The following is a 20,418-nucleotide window of genomic DNA, read 5'->3' as shown; positions in this document are numbered from 1 at the left end:
GACAGGCAAGCTCTCACGCAGGCCGGGTCCCTCCCTGATCCGACCCTGCCCCTCCCTGGGCTTTCGCTTACACTTGTGAGGAGTGACCAGCAGATCTAAGGTCTTCTGGGACAGGTTGGGCCAGATGGCCATCATCTCCTTTCGGAGCTCTGCATCCATTTGCTGCTTGTCGGCTCCGCCTACAATATGGGGAGAAGGAGGTTGAGCATCTGCAGGCTGGGCTCTGGGGCCAGTGCGGGGCCACTGCCAGGACCCACAGGTCTGGCCTAGAGGCACCGGAAGGGCCAGGATTTTATCCTGGCTTCCACTTACCAACTGTGTTCCTAGGGTTGGCTACTTCCCACTGCCTCAGTTTCCCCGCTGGTGAAAACCATCAGGATGAGTTATAGCACTTGCCCTACCTGCTGTTTGCTGACCCAAGCAGTGTATGTGTGTGCCACGTTGGGACAGCACCTCCAGGCCATTACTGCCACAGCGCTGAAGTTCAAGTTCACAAACTGGTTGGCATCAGAGTTTTGGAGGCTACTCTGGGTGCTGGGGATGGAATCCAGGATCTTGCATATACTAGGTAAGAGCTACACTACTGAACCACACCAAAAACGATTGGAATGACAGACAGCCTTGTTCTGTGAACGAGGCAGCCGATACCAGGAAAGTGTATCAGCCAGGTTGGAGACATAAACATTAAGTGTGTGCATGCATGTGGAGGTCAGAGGTGAGCCTTGGCTGTCATTCCCCAGGAGCCATTTGTCTCGTTTTTTTTTTGAAACTGGATTTCTCACCGGCCTGGGATTCACCTATTAGGCGAGGGTCCCGAGGATTCAGCTGTCTCCACCTAGCCAGTGCTCGACTAGTGTGTGTTGCTCTGCACAGGTTCCCAGTGACTGAAGGGCTCTTCACTGTACAGCAAACTTTACTGACCGAGGGGTCTCCCAGCCCCTAGTTTTCCCTGCTGTAAGCTTTCTCTTTCCATAGCATTTATTTATTTATGTGTGTGTGTGTGTGTGAGAGAGAGAGAGAGAGAGAGAGAGAGAGAGAGAGAGGAGAGAGAGGAGAGAGAGAGAGGAGAGAGAGGAGAGAGAGAGAGGAGAGAGAGGAGAGAGGGAGAGAGGGAGAGAGAGAGGGAGAGAGAGGAGAGAGAGGGGAGAGAGAGGAGAGAGAGGGGAGAGAGAGAGAGAGAGAGAGAGAGAGAGAGAGAGAAGAGAGAGGAGAGAGAGAGAGGAGAGAGAGGAGAGAGGGAGAGAGGGAGAGAGAGAGGGAGAGAGAGGAGAGAGAGGGGAGAGAGAGGAGAGAGAGGGGAGAGAGAGAGAGAGAGAGAGAGAGAGAGAGAATGTGGAAGTCAGAGGACAACTTGGAGGCGCTAGTTCTCTCCTTCCACCATATGGGTTCCAGTATCCAATTCATGTCAACAGGCTTGGTAGCAAACATCTTCACCTGCTGAGCCATTTTTTTTTTTTTGGTTTTTTCGAGACAGGGTTTCTCTGTGGTTTTGGAGCCTGTCCTGGAACTAGCTCTTGTAGACCAGGCTGGTCTCGAACTCAAAGAGATCCGCCTGCCTCTGCCTCCCGAGTGCTGGGATTAAAGGCGTGCGCCACCACCGCCGGCCCTGCTGAGCCATTTGACAGTGCCCCAGACCCCGATTTCTCTGTAACTTTGGACCCTGGAACTAGTTCTTGTAGACAAGTCTGGCCTCAAACTCAGAGATCCACCTGCTTCTGCCTCCTAAGTGCTGGGATTGAAGGCATGAGCCACCACCACCTGGCCTGATTTAAAATTTTTATCTTCTTACTGATTTGGGGGTATGTGGGGCTGGGGACTGAACTCAGGACTTAGACATGCTAAGAGCCTGCTCTGCTGCTGAGCCACACACCAGCCTTACTGTGCTGTTATCTGAGTAGACAGAACTGAGTGGGCGGTGCATGCCTGCAGACCCAGCGCCCAAAGCTAGAAAGAGACAAGAGGCACGGAAATTCTAGGCCAGCTTCCACTACACAAAAATATAAAAACTGCTGTTCTAAGCCTGCTATCCTGGTACGAGGGAGGCTGAGGCAGGCCTGGGGCTGGGGAGATGGCTCAGTGGGCAGGAGAATATGCTGTGTGTGCAAGGACCTCAGTCTGGATTCCCAGGAGCCATAGGAAGAGCTGTGCATGGCTGTACACCAGCACTGCAGGGTGGAAGTCCCGAGACTTTTCTGGCTGGCCATGCTGCCCAGGACCATTTGGTGAGCAGATGTGGCCTTGTGGGTTTGAACTTCCAGAGCCACGGACAAAACGTGAGCAAGGGGACAGGCAACATGAGGGGGCCTGACATCCTTCCTCTGGAACACCCACCAATGGGTGAGTACTCCCGGATTTTCATGTGTACACACTGCACACATAAATACCATACCCGCATACCACACACACCACATATACCACACACACACACAAACATACACACACACACGGGAGGAGGGAAGAGAGGGAGAAGACGAAGAGGAGAGAGGGAAAATGAATGAATCACAAAATGAGTTCAAAGTTGGCCTGGATAATTTAACGAGAATCTATCTCAGAAGGAGGGCTGGGGATATGGCTTAGGTGGTAAAGTGTTTGCATACACAGACAGCTGGGTTCCATCCCCAGGACCCAAGATAAATAAATACAAACTAAAAATCAGATACTTGCCCAGCATGTACAAGGCCTTGGGTTCTAATACCAAGATAAAGACAGGACTGCTTAATATGTTAGTGAGAGGCAGGGGCATGACTAAGTCTAATCTTTTTGTTTTTTTTTCTAGACAGGGTTTCTGAACTTTTTTTTTTTAGATTTATTTATTTATTATGTATACAGTGTTCTTGCCTGCATGCGTACCTGCAGCCCAGGAGAGGGCACCAGATCTCATTATAGATGGTTGTGAGCCACCATGTGGTTGCTGGGAATTGAACTCAGGACCTCTAGAACAGTCAGTGCTCCTAAACACTGAGCCATCTCTCCAGCCCCCTAGACAGGGTTTCTATGTGCAGCCCTGGGCTGTCCTGTAAACCAAGTTGGCCTCGAGCTCAGAGATCCACCTGCCTCTGCCTCCTGAGTAAACCAAATCCAGTTTGGGGTATGTTTAGTAACGGAACACAGACAAGCAAGCCAGTGATCTGTGACAGGAGCCTAGGCTACCCTGACACCCGAGAGAGGCTACTAGCCCTTTCCCCGCTATTCCACTGCACAAAACGTTTGTTGTAGCGTGTTTCTAGCCCCGTATCCCAGCCATGGGGGCCCATGGAGGATTGTGACCCTTCAAGACGGGTATGAGCAGCGTGACCTGCCACTTGGAGGATTCATTAGCAGTATGGGTGTCCTCCATATATCCCTTTACTTTGTGAGCCCAGGCAGGTGACAGTAGGGTCAGAGAGTCTTTTTCAAGTCAATCCTTTCTTTGGTGTTTTGAGGCAGGATCTTACTAAATAGCTAGGCTGGCCCAGAACTCAAACTCCGTCTCGTCTGCCCCAGCCTCTGCAGTGCTGGGGTCACTGTGCGCTGTGGCAGTAGCTTCCTCTGCCCTAGCTTTAAGGGACTCTGACCAGCAGAGTTCCCGTTCACAAACAGGAGGTAGACAGCAGAGAAATGACCCATTTGGTTTGAGCCACAGAGACCTTGGGGCTGTTACAGTGACAGCCTTCATCGTGACGGACACATCTGCCTGGCCCCCCACCTCCACCTGTGTGGCCTCCTGGAGCAGAACTGAAGTCCCAGACACTGGAGGCTTGGTTGGAGATGTGACTCAGTGGTATACCTTTTCTGGAGTGTCCTACTTAGCTTTAACTGTTAATCTGATTCAGCCTCGCTAGAGTCGCCTAAAAAGAGAATCAGCTGAGGGACAGCCAGATCAGATGGGCCTGGCCCGTGTCTGCGGGGTTGTTTGGATGGTTGATGTAAGAAGGCCCCACCTACTGTGGGCAGGCCAGCTCCCTGGGAAGGCGGTCCTGGGCTGTATAGGGAAGCTAGTTACCATCTGGGGAGTTTGCTCAGTGCTTAACAGCACTTGTTGCTTTCAGAGGACCCAGGTTCGGTTCCTGCACCCACATGGTACCATCTGCAACTCCAGTCCCAGGTTTTGATGTCCTCTTCTGACCTCTGCTTGCAGGTAGTACTCGTACACCCAGGCAAAAGACTCATTCACATAAAATAAACGAAATAAGCCAAATAAAAAAGAAGCAAACTCTTTTGAAAAATAAAATAAAGCCAGGCGTGGTGATGCACACCTTTAATCCCAGCACTTGGGAGGCAGATTCAGGTGAATCTCTGTGAGTTGGAGGCCAGCCTGGTTGATAGAGCTAGTTCCAGGACAATCAGAGATGTTATACAGAAAAGTTCTGTCTTGAAAAATCCAAAAGAACAACAAAAAACAAAAATAAAACCAACCAAACAAACAAAAGCAAGCTAAAGACTGGAGAGACTGTTTGTGGTTAAGAACACATACTATTTTTGCAAAAGACCCAGGTTTTCTTCCCAGGACCACAACTACCTGTAACTCAAGCTCCAGGAACCCAAGGAATCAGACAACCTCTTCCAGTCTCTGCAAGCACCAAGCACACACATGATGCATAGACAGGCACCCAGACAGAACACCCATATATGTTAAATAAATAAGAAGTTGCCAGGTGTGGTGGCGTATGCCTTTAGTCCCAGCACTCAGGAGGCAGAGGAGCCTGGCCCACACAGGAGAGGCAGGTGGCACACGCCTGACGCTTAGGTTGGTTTTCTCTTCCCACTCTATGGGACTGGGAGGCTGGACACCGATGTGCAGACCTGGTGACAAGCCCTTTGCTCACGGAGCCATCTCTCGTGGGGTCTCCTGCACCTTTGGGGACAAGGAGCCCATCCATTCGTCTAGACTGGCTGTAAAGTGAATTCTAGGGATCCGTCTACCTGCTCTCCAGAGATGTGTTTACAGATGTGCATCGCCATGTCCAGCTTTTATTCAGGTACTGAGAAGCCAAGCTCCAGTCCCCACGCTTGAGTGACAGGCACTTTAGTGACTGAGCTGTCTCCCCAGCTCTTCTGCTCTCTCTCCCATCTTACGATGGTTCGGATATGCTGACCTCCGAACAAGCTGTTTTCTCTGCAGTGACTGTTTTGACATATGGCTGCCTCACGCAGCTCTTTCAGGTCTGTGTCCAAATGCTTTATTAAAGAGGTACGGTGGTGGTGCACACCTTTAAATACCAGCACTCAGGAGGCAGAGGCAGCAGATCTCTGTGAGTTCGAGGCCAGCCTGTTCTTCAGAGTAAATTTCAGGAAAGCCAGAGAAACTCTGTGTTGAAATACAAACGGGGGTGGGAAAAAATGGCCCACTGAGGGACCTGCTATCTCTTACATCTTATTTTTAAGAGGGTCTCACTGTGTGGCCCTAGTTCACCCAGAACTTGATATGTAGAGTGGAAAGCCCTCAGGCTGACAATCCACCTGCCTCTGCCTCCCAATGCTGGGACTAATGACATACTTCACCACCCCTGGCTTTTTTGGGGGAAAGTTTTTTTTTTTGTTTGATTTTCGAGACAGGGTTTGGTTCCTGTCCTGTAACTAGCTCTTGTAGACCAGGCTGGTCTCGAACTCACAGAGATCCGCCTGCCTCTGCCTCCCGAGTGCTGGGATTAAAGGCGTGCGCCATCATCGCCCGGCTGGGGGAAGTTATTTTTAAGAAAGATTTTGTTTTTGAGTGTATGATTTGCTTCTTTGTATGTGTGTACCATGTGCATTTCTGGTGACTGTGGAGGCCAGAAGAAGGTGTCAGATCTCCTGAAATTGGATTTAGGAGGTTTGAACCAAACCTGGGTGCTCTGACTGCTGAGCCATCTCTCCGAGGCCTATTAAGATTGCATGTGTTTGCAACTTAATAGAGTTATTATGGAGTCGTGGATGGACCAAGCAATGTTCACATGTGGACAGAATTGGAAATGTATTCTCTCTGAAGTCTTCAGAAAAGAGCTCAGCTTGGTTGGCTCAACTTTGGCCTCGTGGAACACTGAGCATAGAGCCATGTAGCCTGCCTGTGTTAAAGTGCTAATTTTTTTCAGATTTATTTTATTATGTATACAATGTTCTGCCTGCATGTGTCTTTGCAGGCCAGAAGAGGGCACCAGGTCTCATTACAGGTGGTTGTGAGCCTTCATGTGATTGCCGAGAACTGAACTCAGGACTTCTGGAAGAGCAATGCTCTTACCCAGAGTCATCTCTCCAGCCCCACTATTTTTTAAAAAATGGTATGTTTTATTTAATATAGGATGAACCTCAAATTAATTCTATTCATTTATTTGTGTGTGTGTGTGCCTATGTGGGTTCTTGTGGAGGTGAGAGGAAACTTGTGGGAGTCATTCTCTTTTTCCACCATGCAGGTCCCAGGGATCAAAAGCAGGTTGTTAGCCTTTAGTCCATGTGTGTGTGTCGTGTGCTCATGTGCTCTGTGCATAGATGTGGGGTATGTGCTCTGTGCACAGGTGTGGGGTGTGCTGTGTGCACAGGTGTGGGGTGTGTGCTCTGTGCACAGGTGTGTGGTGTGTACACAGGTGTGTGCTCTGTGCACAAGTGTGGAATGTGCTCTGTTCACAGGTGTGGGGTGTGCTCTGTTCACAGGTGTGGGGTGTGTGCTCTGTGCACAGGTGTGTGGTGTGTACACAGGTGTGTGCTCTGTTCACAGGTGCGGGGTGTGCTGTGTGCACAGGTGTGGCCCCTACATGCAGAGGCCACAGCAGGACTTGCGGTGTCCTTCTCTAGTTCCTCTCTATCTACTCTCTTGAGACAGGGTCTCTTGGAGCCTAAAGCTCATGGTTTTGACTCTCAGGATCTGCCTGTCTCTGCCTGCTAATACAGGAGCTACAACAGAGCCATAATGCTCTAGGTTTTGCTGTTATTGTTTTTATGTTTGTGTATGCGTGTGTGTGCACATGCACGTGGGGATTTTCAGGTCCTCAAGTTTGCAGAGCAAATGCTTTTATCCACTGAGCCATCTTCCCTGCCACGATGTTTTGTTGTTGTTGTTGTTGTTGTTTTGAAGACAGTGTTTCTCTGTAGCTTTGGATCCTGTTCTGGAACTCACTCTGTAGACCAGGCTGGCCTCAAACTCACAGATATCCACCTGCCTCTGCCTCCTGAGTGCTGGGATTAAAGGCGTGCGTGCGTTCCTTCCACTGGTTTATAGCCGGGTTGTTGGATATGAACATCCCCACGTCACCTCAACACCAGCTGATGGTGCTGTTTGGGGAGGTTGTGGAACCCCCCCCAGTTGACCCTCTAGAGAAGGGGGGCTGCTGGGGGTGAGTCCCACTTCCTGTACTCGCCAGCTCCCTTGAGGTGGATGCATGTGATCAGTCAGTCTCCTGCTCCTGTGGCCATGTCTCCCTGATGGACTGTATCCCTCTGAAACTGAACCAAAATAAACACCTTCTCTCCCAAAGTTCCTTCTGCTGGGTCGTGTCCACAGCAACAAGGCACACCACCCACTGTGTCCAAGCTTCTGCACCACAAGGTCAGATCCTTCGCCAGCTCCTCCCCCTTCTTGTGGCACTGCCCACTGTGTCCAAGGTCTTCGTAGCTTCCTGAGCATCCGCAGCACAAGCTCAGAACCTTTGCTAGCCCACCCTCTTTTCTCATGGCCTCTTAGACTGCATCTAAGAGCCTGATTGTGCCAATACAACACAGAAGGGCCATCAGTTTCCCCAAACCCTGCAGGGTGGCAGTTGGAGGAGCTTCCCACAATGTGCAGCGGCCTCACGGGAGAGCCCGAAGACAGCTCGTGCATCCCTGACTGGCAGGGATCTTACAGTGTTGGTTGTAAAATGCCTCAGAGGTGATCGCCCAGGGCCTTCCCCTCATATTCTGGTCAGCATGCAGGATAAACTTAAGACAGAGTGGGACGCTAACCTTAGAGACTAAAGGACACCACTCTCAGCAGGACATGGTGGCACGCCTTTAATCCTAGCACTCAGAGGCTGGGGCAGGTGGATCTGTTAGTTGAGTCTAGCCTGTGGCCTTACAGACATAGTGATACAGATAGCCAGAGCTACATAGAGACCCAGTCACAACCAACCAACTAGCCAACCAAACAACAAAAGCCTGCTTCAAAATAAATCCAGCTGGGCATGGTGGCCAGGTTTTTAATGCGAGCACACAGGAAGCAGAGGTACTCGGACTTCTGAATTTTAGCTAGTCTGGTCTATAGTAGCAGCTCCAGGCTAGCTAGGGCTGCAGAGCAAAAGCCTGGAAAGAAAAATAAGAAAGAAAGAGAAAAAAAGAAAAGAAACCCCAGCACTCAGGAGGCAGAGGCAGGCAGATCTTTGTGAGCTCAAGACTAGCCTGGTCTACATAGTGAGTTCCAGGACAGCCAAGGCTACACAGAGAAACCCTGTCTTGAAAAACAAAATAAAACAAACAAAAAACAACGAAAATGAGAAAATTTTACCAGCTAGTAAAAAAGATCGAAAATTTCAAGAAGAAATGAAACGGGAGAGAGCCGGAGAGACGGCTCAGAGGCTAATCACACTTACTGGAGGCATGCGAGCCACATGGTCACACGTAAATTAATAAAAATGGGTTAATTTAAGTTATGAGCTAGTTAGAAACATGCCTAAGCTGCCATAATTAGTAATAAGTCTCTGTGTTGTGATTTGGGTGCTGGCAGGAGGAACAGAAAAGTCTGCCTACAAATGGCGCCCATGTTGGCTGCCAGATGCGTTTATCTGATTATTCTTTACCAGTAAAAACTCAGGAATCAGATATGTGGTAAGCACCTGAATGATTAGAGAAGTTACCAGTCACCTCCTTTCTCTCCATCCTTCTAAAAGACCCACTCTACTACTTCCTGTCCATCTGTCCTCAGTCCTCCAATCCTCCAAAACCTCTATGGTTAATTTTAGTCAGTCAGTAGTTTAGCTCCACCCTCTGATTCAAAGCAAAGTTTTGACAGTCTTGGAAGTGTCAGAATGCAATCAAAATATCACACAACACCTCCTTCTCCTGCAAAGGACCCGCTTTTGGGTCCCAGCATCTATACTGGGCAGTTCACAACCGCCTGTAACTCCAGTTCCTGGGCATATGACTTCCTCTTTTGGTCTCCTTGGACACCAGGCACACATGTGGTGCACAGGCCTATACTGTTTCTGTGTAGCCCTGGCTGTCCTGGAACTCACTCGTAGACAAGGCTGGCCTTGGACTCAGAGATGCGCCTGAAGGGATTAAAGGTGTATGCTGCGACCACCGGTTTGCATCCCTAAAATGGTTTGTCAGCACTAAAATAAAAGTACCAGCAACAGAGCTGAGATGAGGCCGGCAGCCTGCTCTGCTGCAGATTAGAGCCTCCCACAGAATCAGTGGTGACACTGCTACTTTAAAGGGACCAAGTGGGTACTGGAAATTCTGTCAATATATAAAAAGATAGGGAGCCCAACACCACTCACAGTGCTCGGGAGGCAGAGGCAGGGAAATCGCTTTAAGTTCTGGGCCAGCTGGTCTATAGAGTGAGTTCCAGGACGGCTCAGACTACACAGAGAGATTGTCTCAAAAAAAAAAATCAAAATAATTAAGTTAATTAATTAAAAAAATAAAAAATTAAAAAATAAAGGGAGAGATGCCAGAAAATAAGAAATAAAGAAGGATGGAGGTTGTGGGAGAACGAGGATGGAGCCTGAGGACTCTAACTCTCCTCAGCTGCTCACACTGTCTCTTCCTCTTCTCTCTTTCCACTCTCTTCTGCAAAGGAACAAAATTCTGTTTCAAAGGAGGAGAGCTACCTGGGCTCTCTGGGCCGAAAACTCTAATGATAGGGTCTCTTTCTCTTGAGAGCCATCAGAACTCTTGGAGGTTTTTATTTTTTTTTCTTGACAGGGTTTTTCTGTAGCTCTGCAGCCTGTCCTGGAACTCACTCTGCAGACCAGGCTGGCCTCAAACTCACAGAGATCCGCCTGCCTCTGCCTCCCAAGTGCTGGGATTAAAAGTGTGTGCCACCACCACCCAGATCAGAGATTTCTTAAAATTACTTTTATTCAAGTGTAAGTGTGTGTATGTGTGTGGGGTGGGGTGGGGTGGAGGGTTGGGGAGGTGGGGAGCAGGCTGCCATAGCGCACATATAAAAGGGAGAAAACAACTCTTAGCAACTGAATTCGGGTAAGTCGGGCTTGGCGGCAAGTGCTGGCCATGTGGCCAGCCTGCCTCTTTATAAAGACCAGGGCCCTAGCTAGTTCAGGACAGTAACTAAGGTCAGATTAATGCAGGCCCTCAACCTACCTCTTCCCACTGGTCTGACTCCACAGATTTGACACCCTTCTGATCTGGTTCAGATCCTACCTCTTCTCTCTGGATCCTGGGGGTGTCTCCCTACTCAAAGGCCAAGTCAGCTCAGCGGGACCCCATGTGGGTCCTACTCCCTGCTTCACTTATTCCTACCTCTCAGGGCTTTGGGGCGCAGGCTGGTCTCAGCCCAGGGCTCCTTTTCCCTATGAGAACACACAACTCTTTGCGCTACCTACTTCAAAGACGGGGCGGCTGCAGGGCTCTCCTCTGTAAGGTACTGCATCCCTTTGGCTGGAGGGTAAATGCTTACACAGATGCAAGAATGAGGACAAGGAAAGGGGTCCCTCAGACAGTTCTGCTTTCAGTCCAAGCCCATCCCACTCCTCCCCCAAGTCTACAGCTTGCCTTACCCTTGGCAATTTTGATATCCAGGGCTGTTCGGATCAGAGCCATGAGGGTGGAGTTGAAGTGCACTGTGTTGTCGTCCGCGACAGGAAGATCCATCCGCAGGAGTCTCTACAGAAAACCCCAGGTGAGGGCAGTCACTCTTGGGCCCTACCGGCATCTTGCAAGCCAAATTCCCCCAACCCAGGGAGACCCAGGAAGAACTCTGAAGCTGGGGCCACTCTCCCTGTAGTCACCTAAGCCAGTGCAGAATTTCTTATATCCCACCCTCTCCAGGGCTTTCCACACTGCTGACTCCACCCCATCCCTCTCTTTTACCCCCTTTTTGTTTTTGAAGACAGGATCTTGCTAATAGCACAGGCTGTCCTTGGAACTTATGGCAATCCTCCTGCCTTGGCTTCCTGAGCAGCTGGGATGCCAGGGCCTGCCACCACTTCTAGCCCAAGCTGTTTTTTTTTTCTGTTTTAAGTCCCACTTTTGGGACCTGAGGCCTAGGGGTTCATATTCTTGCCCTGCCCCAGAGTTCTTCTCAAAGGCTCCCTCTTATGTCCACCCAAAGAGAAAGAGCAGAAGGCAGATGTCAGCAGCGTGTGCGTGCAGCAGCCTCGCAGTGGGGTCCACGGCCACAGCCGCTGCTCCCTGCCCCCACCCCCTGCTCGGCCCACAGTGGGCAGATGATGGGCACCCAGCTGCAGCATTCCATCCTCAGAAGCGGCAGGCCCCTCCCCACGCAGGCCCCTGTGGACATGCAGCGAGGCCCACACAGAGCGGCACAGACGGGCACATGCAGACGGAATCTCGAGACTCATTCATAGCTCCGTGGGAAGTGACTGTCGGGCTTGCCAGATCATGGCTGTCTGTGCAGTAGCAGGGAGAGGGGCAAGGACATTCCTGAGGCCCAGGGAAGGAATTCTGTGTCCCAGGCAAGGGTTCTGCCTGCTCGGTGGCTTGGGCAGGGGGATGTTGGGCTCTGAGGTGCCAATCTGGGTTTCACCAGGGGATTCAGAGAGACAGTAGGGAGACAGTAAACCAAGAATAGGGTAGGAAGTGGGGTGCTGGGGTGGGGCAGGGAGGAGGCAGTAGATAATGTAGCCAAGGGCACCATGGCCCGCTGGGCAGGTGTGCATAGTACTGTGTTAAACATGACACAGCTTTTGCTTGCACAGTGGGTAAGGGTCTCCTCTATAACAGAATTTTCCAGCAGACAGTGTTCTGTGGAAAATATGCTATTTTAAATGTGCACAAAGTTGCCTTAGGGAGCCATGGTGGCTTTATCCAGACATCAGGTTGGAAAGAGACAAAAGGGACGCTTGTGGGAAGAGGCTTAGATCTGAGAAGGCTAGGGAAGCAGCCACACCAGGCTTGGAGGAGCACTGGAAGGTGAGGCAGCAAGGTGGATGGGAAGGTTGGGCTATGGAGTCACTTCTGGGGCATGGGGTTTGAAGGTCATCCCTGGCCACCTTGAGGATGAACTGAGGGAGCAGATGTCCTCCAGGGCCGGGGGAGATTCCAGGACAGAAGTTTAGAGGAGCAGCGGTCTCCTCGCTCCCTTAGCTGGCATACACCCCCACCCATCCCCAGACCCCTCCAAGGCAGCGTGCAAGGCCTGACTGGTGCACCACGTTCGGGGTGGGGGCAGCGGCAGCCCTCCTGCTTGCTCTGAAACAATGGAGTGGAGAGGCATGTTGGGGCATCTTGGGGAGAGGTGGCATGGTTCAGGTGCTGGGGAGACATCTCCAGGGCAAGGGGAGGATGGGGGGACTCAGCTGTGGGAGGTGTCAAATCTCCCGGGCCCTAAGTCAGAGGTCAGCTTCAGATGTGTGTGGGGAGGCCAGGGTTTAAGGGCTCAAGGCACAGAACTGTCTGGCTTGGGCCTGGGGCATGTGTTTCTGAAAGGGCAGAGATGTACAATTTGGCTCCCCGGGGTGGGGGTGGGGGTCACACGGGTGCTAGGGGACTGGAGCACTCCCTCCCCCTCCCCGTGGCTTGTTGGCCATAATGGAGTCTCAGAACACTTAGACACTCATCAGAAAGGACACAGTGCGCTGCCGAGAGTCAAAGGATGCTCACGACTCAGTTACTCGAGAAAAGAAAAAAAGAAAAAAGAAGAGGGTGTCGGCAGAAGACTCGCTGGGTGTTGTGGTCACCACTGAACAGTCCCCAGCTCTGGGACATCGGTGTTGGCAAAGATAGACTACCTTGTAAGCCACTCTGGCCGGGCACTTCTTCCCCAGACCCAGGGGTGGGGACATGTGTCTCAGCATCTGATACATGTCCGGGTAAGGCATGCGACCCCTGGCAGCACCAAAAACAAAAAACAGGAAGGGGTGGGTGGGGCAGAGAACCAAAAGGGTGGGGGGGAGAGGCGGAGAAGAAACAGAAAAAGAAAAAAGAAAAAAACCAAAAAACAAAAAAACCACACGAGCCGAAAAAATAGAGAAAGAGGCAGAGAACGATAAAATAGATGTTTCAAATAAATGGAAAAGAGGAGAAAAAATGGAAGAAAAGGTAATTAAAAATGATTATTCCACTGCTTACAAGCAGGCAGAGAGAGAGAGAAAAGAGAAACAGTCAGATTCCACTTGGGCTCCAGGCTGTGGCTCAGGTGGTGCGGAGCTGGAGGGCTTTACTGTTCGAGGGGCCGAGTACTCTGGCTTGGCTGAGGCTGGTCTCTGAGGGGGCCTGGGTGAGGAAGAGGAGCTAGGACAGGGCGTGGGGGTAGGAAGGGGGGCTGGAGGCTTCAGGAGGCAGGGAGTGGTGGAGGAGAGAGTGGGGGTAGGGAAATGCAAAATTACAACTCCCCCAAGGATGCGTCTGATTTGGGGTGTCATTGAGACCACGGGATGGGCAGCTTCAGCTAAGAGCAAGCACAGATGTTCGGAGGGAACAGAGGTAATGTCCCATGCTTCGTGGAGTCTGCATGGCCGCATTCTGGAGGCTAAGAGTTTGCTAGTGTAATGCAAGAGAGAGAGATGGCTCTGTTTTTGAGAAATATATATATATATATATATGAAATATATATATGGAAGACCCCAAGCCACACTCATTCAATCGATGCTAGCAGGTTTTAGTGGAAATCAAACCTTGCAAGCAACCCTATGAGGACATTTCTTGCCTAAGCCGAGAGGGGGCGATATTACTCGCAATAAACTGTACATGTCCTTATAGTGAATGCGGCCGCTGAAAGGAGAAGAGAGGGTTAGTGGGGTCCAGGCTTGGTCACCATGAAAAGGGCTCCCCAAGCACACAGTGGGACCAGGGTGATGAGGCTCAGGCCTCCTGACTTGAAGGAGTGGGAACCTGGGACAAGTAAACAGTCTGATGCATTTAGAGACACGTGTGCACCCCCGCCCTCAGGAGAGACTCTGATGGGGTGTGCTGGAGTGCTGGGCTGGGGCCTCTCCACCCGGGGGTCCTCTGCCTGTTTCCTTTGCCATCTACACGGGCTACCCTGGTGTGGGTGGGTGTGTGGCCTAGTGGAGGGGACAGCATCCCAGTGCAGTGACCTAAAATCAAAAAGGAAGAGTTAAAAAGGGACCCCACACCAGCCCCAGCCACATGTCTTGCCCTAGCCTAGCAGACTCAAGGAGGGCTTGTCTGAGGCTGCAGCCATGGGAGAGACAGACAGATCTCTGCATATTTTCTTAGGGGCCTATCATCTAGGGCCGAGGCCAGACGAAACAGAGCACACAGCACTAAGAGTCCCCCAGTGATGATGCTCCTTCAGCCCTGGGCCCAGAAGGAACTAGAATCTTAGGCGCCTCAGCACACTCCAAGGAGTCAAAGATGCTCTGTGACTTCCCGTTCGCCAGAAGAGGGTGTGTGGTATGTGTGTGGTGGTCTCTGTGAGGTAGGGAAACTCAACCTTATTATCATCAATAGAATGCACCCTCCCCTTTCGTGTGTGATCTACTTTTAAGTTTTTTATTTATTTTTCAAGGTGCGGGAATGGAACTGAGGGCAGGAGTCTACCATTCAGCCACATTCTTAGACCTTGACAGTTTTTATTCTAATAAAATGTATTTATATTTACTTGTATACGTATTTGTGGGTGCTCACAGAGGCCATAAGAGGGCATAAAATCTCCTGGAGCTGAAGTTACAGACAGTTGTGAGCCACCATGTGGGATCCAGGAACTGAACCTGAGTCCCCTGCAAGGGCAGCTAGTGCTCTTGACCACTGAGTCAGGTCTTCATTCAGCTCTATTTTCAAATTTTTATATTTAAAAAGTCATTTAGCCGAGCGGTGGTTTTGCACACCTTTAATTCCAGCACTCGGGAGGCAGAGGCAGGTAGGTCTGTGAGTTTGAGGCCAGCCTGGTCTACAGAGTGAGTTCTGAGTTCTAGGACAGACTCTAATACACAGAAAAACTTTGTCTTGAAAAAAATCAAAAAACCAAACCAACCAACCAAACAAGCAAACAAAAGTCCTATTCATTCGTCTTCTGGCTTTTTTTGTCATTTTCTTTGTGGATTGTTTTTGTTTAATTGGGGGCGCAGGGTCTCACCATGTATGTGGCCTTGGCTGTCCTGAAGCTCATTATATAGATTAGGCTGCGAGCTGAACTAGGTCCTCTGCAAAAGCAGCACACGGTCTTCACCACTGAGCCGTCTCCAGCCCTGTGTGTGCGTGCGTGTGTGTGAACAACTTGTGTGTGTGTGTGAACAACTTGTGGGAGTGTGTGTGTGTGTGAACAACTTGTGGGAGTGTGTGTGCGTGTGAACAACCTGTGGGAGTTGCTTCTCACCATGTGGGTGGGTCCTGGGGATTGAACTCAGTCTAGACAGTAGGTACCATTACACATTGAGCCATCTTGCTAGCCCTAAAATTTGACTTGGAATGGGTAATGGACCTTGAACTCCTGATTCTCCTGCCTCAGTGTCCTAAAAGCTAGAACTATAGGTGTGCACCACTATGCCTGGCTCTTTTGGAAGCTTTAGTATTATTGTTTGGGTTTTGCTTGTTTGTTTTTGGTTTTTTAAACAGGGTATCTCTGTAGGCTTTGAGACTTACCTGCCTCTGCCTCCTGTTTGCTGGGATTACAGGTGTGTGCCACCAGGCCTGGTTTATTTTGATTATTTTAAAGATTTATTTACTTATTATGTATACAGTGTTCTGCTTGCATGACAGAGGAGGGCACCAGATCTCAGTACAGATGGTTGTGAGTCACCATGTCGTTTCTGGGAACTGGACTCAGGACCTCTGGAAGAGCAGGCAGTGCTCTTAGCTTCTGAGCCATCTCTCCAGCCCTATTTTGATTGTTTTTGAAACAAGGTCACTTGGAGCCCAGGCTGGCCCTGCACTCCTGCTTCAGCCTTTTGAGAGTTGGGATCACTTACATGTGCTACAATATCCAGCTTGCTCTAAATTTCTGGGCTGAATTCTGCCACGCTGACTCTGACTCTGGCGCATGTGCCAAGGCTGCCTCTGCGCTCCCAGGTGAATGGAAGCCAGAGGTTCTTAATAGGTCACCATAAGACACCAGTAGAGTTGTGGGGGCCAGGGAACTTTGGAAATCCCCATGGTTGACCATCTTCATCTAGAAAGGCTGGAGCTTGGACAAGGGGTGGCATGAGCTCAACCTGAGGTCGTGTGAAAGTCAGGATTCCCACCCTGGACTCACTCGTGAGGCTCCTGCTAAAAACCCTAGGACCCAGTGTCTCACACCTGAGAGCTGAGGAGGAGGAGGTGGACAACAGCCAGAAGATTCGATGCCTCCTTACCAGGCAGCAGGGTCATACTCGGCCCAGACACGCACGTACTCATCCAGGTGGTGGGGGCCCAGGATGGAGGAATCTCGCGTGAGGTACTCGAAGTTGTCCATTATGACAGCAACAAAGAGATTCAGCATCTGGGGGCCAAGGGGGCCAATAGGAGTAGAGAGGAGACCATAGGGGTAGGGGAAGAGGACCAGACCAGATGGGGGAAGGGTGCAAACACAAACGGCACAGACACAAAAGACACCCACTCCGAGGCCAATGAGAGTGAAAGCCAGCGGCAAAGGGGAGAGAGACGGGTAGACATACACAGAAGCAAAGCCTGAGAGAGACGTACAGTTGGAGGAAGGGGTGCTGTATGAGCCCGGGCCAAAACTAGGGCCTGCTGCAGTCCATATCCACCCACCAGAGATAAATTCAGGTTTTCATTGGGGTCCAGTTCCAACTGGGGAGGCCCTGGGCCTCTGCAGGAGGGAGTGTCTGCTACTGACTCAAAGTAGGGGAGTCAGGGTGTTCCTTAACATCCTACAGTGCACAGACCTACAGCCACCCATCCAGATGTCACTATGTGGGAGACAATTTGTCAGTAGCAGGGAGGGAGCAAGCCCTCCACCCCAGACACAGTCTACAGAGATTCATTTGCCCAGATCAGTGCCAGGGGTAAGGACATGACCCTCCGTGTGTGCACAGACTCGGCAGGGTAAGGACATGGCCCTCCATGTGTGCAAACTCACCAGGAATGAGCAAAGGAAGATGAAAGAGACGAAGTAGAAGTACGCAAATTCGTTGCCACACTCGGCCGCGGTGATCCCGGAGTTCTTGTCGCACGGCTTCCCACTGAGGCACGAGAGCATGATGTTGTGCCACGCTTCCCCGGTGGCGCTCCTAAGGATAGGCAGCATCGGTGACCCATGACCTGGGCTCTGGCCCCAATGGACACCACTGCTTCCTAGAGGGGTACTGGGCTGAGGCTTTGGGCTAGCCAGTCATGGGCCCAAGACCCAGGAGACCATCCTCTTTCCGTAAGTGTCAGAGGGCTCAGAGGGCTACGTCGCGCCTTCAGAATCCACAGGAAGGGGTCAGTGAGGTGGCTCAGTGAGCACAGGTTCTTGCTACAAGGCCTGACCACCAGGGTCCCTGGGTCCCACACGAGGACTGACTTCAACATTCCCCCATCGCCACCTGTGTGACAGATGCACCACGCCCCCGCACAGTACGATTTTATAAACGGAAGAACAGAAAGGAAAGTGCGTGAGAAGCCTGAAGTGAGGAGGCTGCGGTGGGGCCTGATGGTGGGGGCCGACTGAGGACGTCTGTGTGACTCAAAAACTTTCCTCTCTCCACATGCCCATCTCTTAGTGCTTTGTCTCCAGGTTGCTCACCAGGCATGCCAGGCTCTTCCCTGTCTTCGAGCACATCAGCCATGCTCCTGCCTCAGGGCATTCACACTGGCTATGTTTTTGCCTGGCTGTCCTTCCTTCCGAGGATCTCTGTACCCCACAGGTCTCACTCTAAAGCCTAGGCTGGCTTCCTACTCCCAGTCCTCCTGCCTCTTCCCGTGTCCTGGCACTGCGGATGAGCACTGCAGCACACTGCTTCCCACGCTCTCTCAACTTGTGTGTGTGTGTGTGTTTTGAGATAAGGTTTCTCTGCGTAGCCCTGACTATCCTGGAACTCATTCTGTAGACCCGTCTGGCTTCGAGCTCACAGAGATCCACCTGCCTCTGTCTCCCAAGTGTTGGGATTAAAGGTGTGCGCCACCAGGCCCATAATATTATTATTTTTAACATTATCTTGTGTGTGTAGTTTAGACTGGACTTTCTTCTTCAATTGTGGTGTTGTACAGCATTCTCCTGTAAGGCAAACTATTGGATCTTGCTAAGACCAACTGTGTCTGCTCAGGGAAGAGCGCCACAGGGGCTGCAGAGATGGACAACCACAACAGACAGGCTATTGTGGATGGCATAGGCAAGGTGGAAGGGAGCCACGAGGCCTCTACCCTGCCCAGAGAACTATAGGCAATTAAGGAATGCTGAGAGCAGGGGAAATCGTCTTCCCCAGGGAAGAGTACAGCAGTTAGTTCTCCACTTCCTGTGTACAACCTGAAAACACACAATAACATTGTACAGATTGCGCTGGTTGTATTTATGGACTTGGGAATAGTGTTTAAAAGAGAGTACAAAGCAATAAGGGATTGTTGTTCTTGTAGGACATTAGTGTTCCCAGGACACACACACACACACACACACACACACACACACACACACACACACGGCAGCTTACAGTAACTTCCGTTCTGAGGGCCCTGACACCTTCTCACCTCTGGAGGGCTCTTGTGTGCATGTGGTGCACATACAAATGTAGAGATAAGTGTTTACACATACAAAATTAGATACATCTTTAAAAAGATCGCCACAGCTGGACCTGTTAGTTACTGATGGTCCTTCATAGGAGGAGGGCATGGGCAGGGTCACCGGACCCTCGCTGAGCATCCAGCCCCTCCTCCCCGCCAGCTAGAGTATACAGGCTGGGAAGACTAGGGACAGAGGGCGGCACCTGCACAGCTATGGGAACGCCACTGTCTGCACTGAGTGGAGACTTTCCAGTGTAGCTTCAGGTCACCCACACTCCTGTGGGAACCCCTCAGCCATGCCCTGCAAGCAAGCCCTATTAACCCTTCGGTCTCCCAGGGTGAACTTCGGTTTGTCCTTAGGACCTTAGGACTTGCAGAGAAAAAATTCTCACAACAGGTGGTAAATTTATTAACATTATTGCATCTCCTGGTGTGAGAAAGAAGACTGGTAAGTAAAGGAAAATGATGGAAGGATGTAAACATGGAAAGAGCATCAGTGAAGCAGAGGTTATAAATGAAGATTAAGATGGCTGGATGTTTCCAGAATGAAAGAGAAAACCAGGAAGTCTACGCATGTTATAAAGGTTTGCCTAAGTCATTCAAAGTTTGTAAAAGATGAGACTTAAAGATTACACACACGACATTAACATTTCTAAGGTCAAGGTTCAATACATTGATGCTAAACGTCTGTTTAAATCAATGGTGCTATTGATCCGCTCTTGACTATCGCAAGGACTGGCTTAAAGGACAAACATATATGTCTAATCCGTGTTTCTAGTAAAAGTGTTTTGGTTTTGTAGTTAAAATACCTGACTGCTGTAACTGACCTGAGTGTTCAATGACCATGCTTGGAGGCCTGTGCTGGTGTGGGCAGAGGGATCAAGAAGACAGGACTTTCTTCCTTTCCCTCCAAGGTCAACTAGATTCCAGGGCACTGTGGGACTTCTCTAACACGTCCTGTACCGATGGGGAGTTGCCATGGAGACCCACCAGGTGAACAGTAACTAGTGTCCAGCCCACAAAGAGGAGTCAACACAGGGCAGAGGACAGAGTCTCAAGGCTTCCAGAGAACTCACTGGTAAGCCTTAGATTTGTCCTCGCATAGATGGAGCGACTATTAAAGGAGCCAAAGGTTCCTCTCAAGCCCAAGTAGTGAACCCTGAGGACCAGACCTGCAAATGGGCTTGACAGGAGAAAAACAAAAGCAAAGAAAGTGACTGATTTGGTCAATTGCATGGTCTTAACTGCCCAGTCAGAAGTGAAACAGAAGACTAATGGTTGGCATCTCCTCAAAAGTGCAAGGAGTTGGCCTCCCCAGACTCTGTGCTGGGCATGATGGTGTACATTTTTAATCCCAGAATTTAGGAGGCAGAAGCAGGTAGATCTCCATGAGTTCAAGGCCAGCCTGGTCTACATAGTGAGTTCCAGGACAACCAGACCTATGTAGTGAGACCCTATTTCAAAAAACAAACAAACAAATTCTGCTTCAATTTTTGTTTGTTTAAAATGCTCCATTATTTTTATGTGCATCGGTACTTCGCATTGTCTGTGTGCGAGCAACAGACAATTGTGAGCTGTCAGATGGGCACAAGGCACTAAACCCAGGTCCTCTGGAAGAACAGCCGGTGCTCTTAACTACTGAGCCATCTCTCAGTTTCCAGTTTGTTTGTTTTTTTGAGGCAGGGT

The 20,418-nt window shown here is 50.4% G+C and overlaps 1 protein-coding gene across 10 annotated transcripts in view; it reads right to left on the bottom strand.

The window, feature by feature from the left end:
• The window catches only part of LOC142852178 (voltage-dependent P/Q-type calcium channel subunit alpha-1A), a 273,933-nt gene that overhangs the window by 9,877 nt on the left and 243,638 nt on the right, over positions 1-20,418 (bottom strand). For 7 of the 10 annotated variants that reach the window (XM_075976687.1, XM_075976684.1, XM_075976689.1 and 4 more), the window contains 5 exons: positions 17,114-17,264; positions 16,386-16,513; positions 12,861-12,957; positions 10,668-10,773; positions 72-179 (listed from right to left, as the gene is read on the bottom strand). In XM_075976687.1, the coding sequence (XP_075832802.1) occupies positions 72-179; positions 10,668-10,773; positions 12,861-12,957; positions 16,386-16,513; positions 17,114-17,264 (590 nt within the window). Of the gene's footprint in view, positions 1-71; positions 180-10,667; positions 10,774-12,860; positions 12,958-13,745; positions 13,843-16,385; positions 16,514-17,113; positions 17,265-20,418 lie in introns of all 10 variants that reach the window. The other 3 variants (XM_075976692.1, XM_075976686.1, XM_075976683.1) reach the window with 1 other exon arrangement.

The sequence above is a fragment of the Microtus pennsylvanicus genome, chromosome 6 (assembly GCF_037038515.1).
Source record: "Microtus pennsylvanicus isolate mMicPen1 chromosome 6, mMicPen1.hap1, whole genome shotgun sequence".
Lineage (NCBI taxonomy): Eukaryota > Metazoa > Chordata > Mammalia > Rodentia > Cricetidae > Microtus > Microtus pennsylvanicus.
Note: the sequence above shows the minus strand (reverse complement) of the source record. Positions and strands in the feature narration are given on the sequence as shown.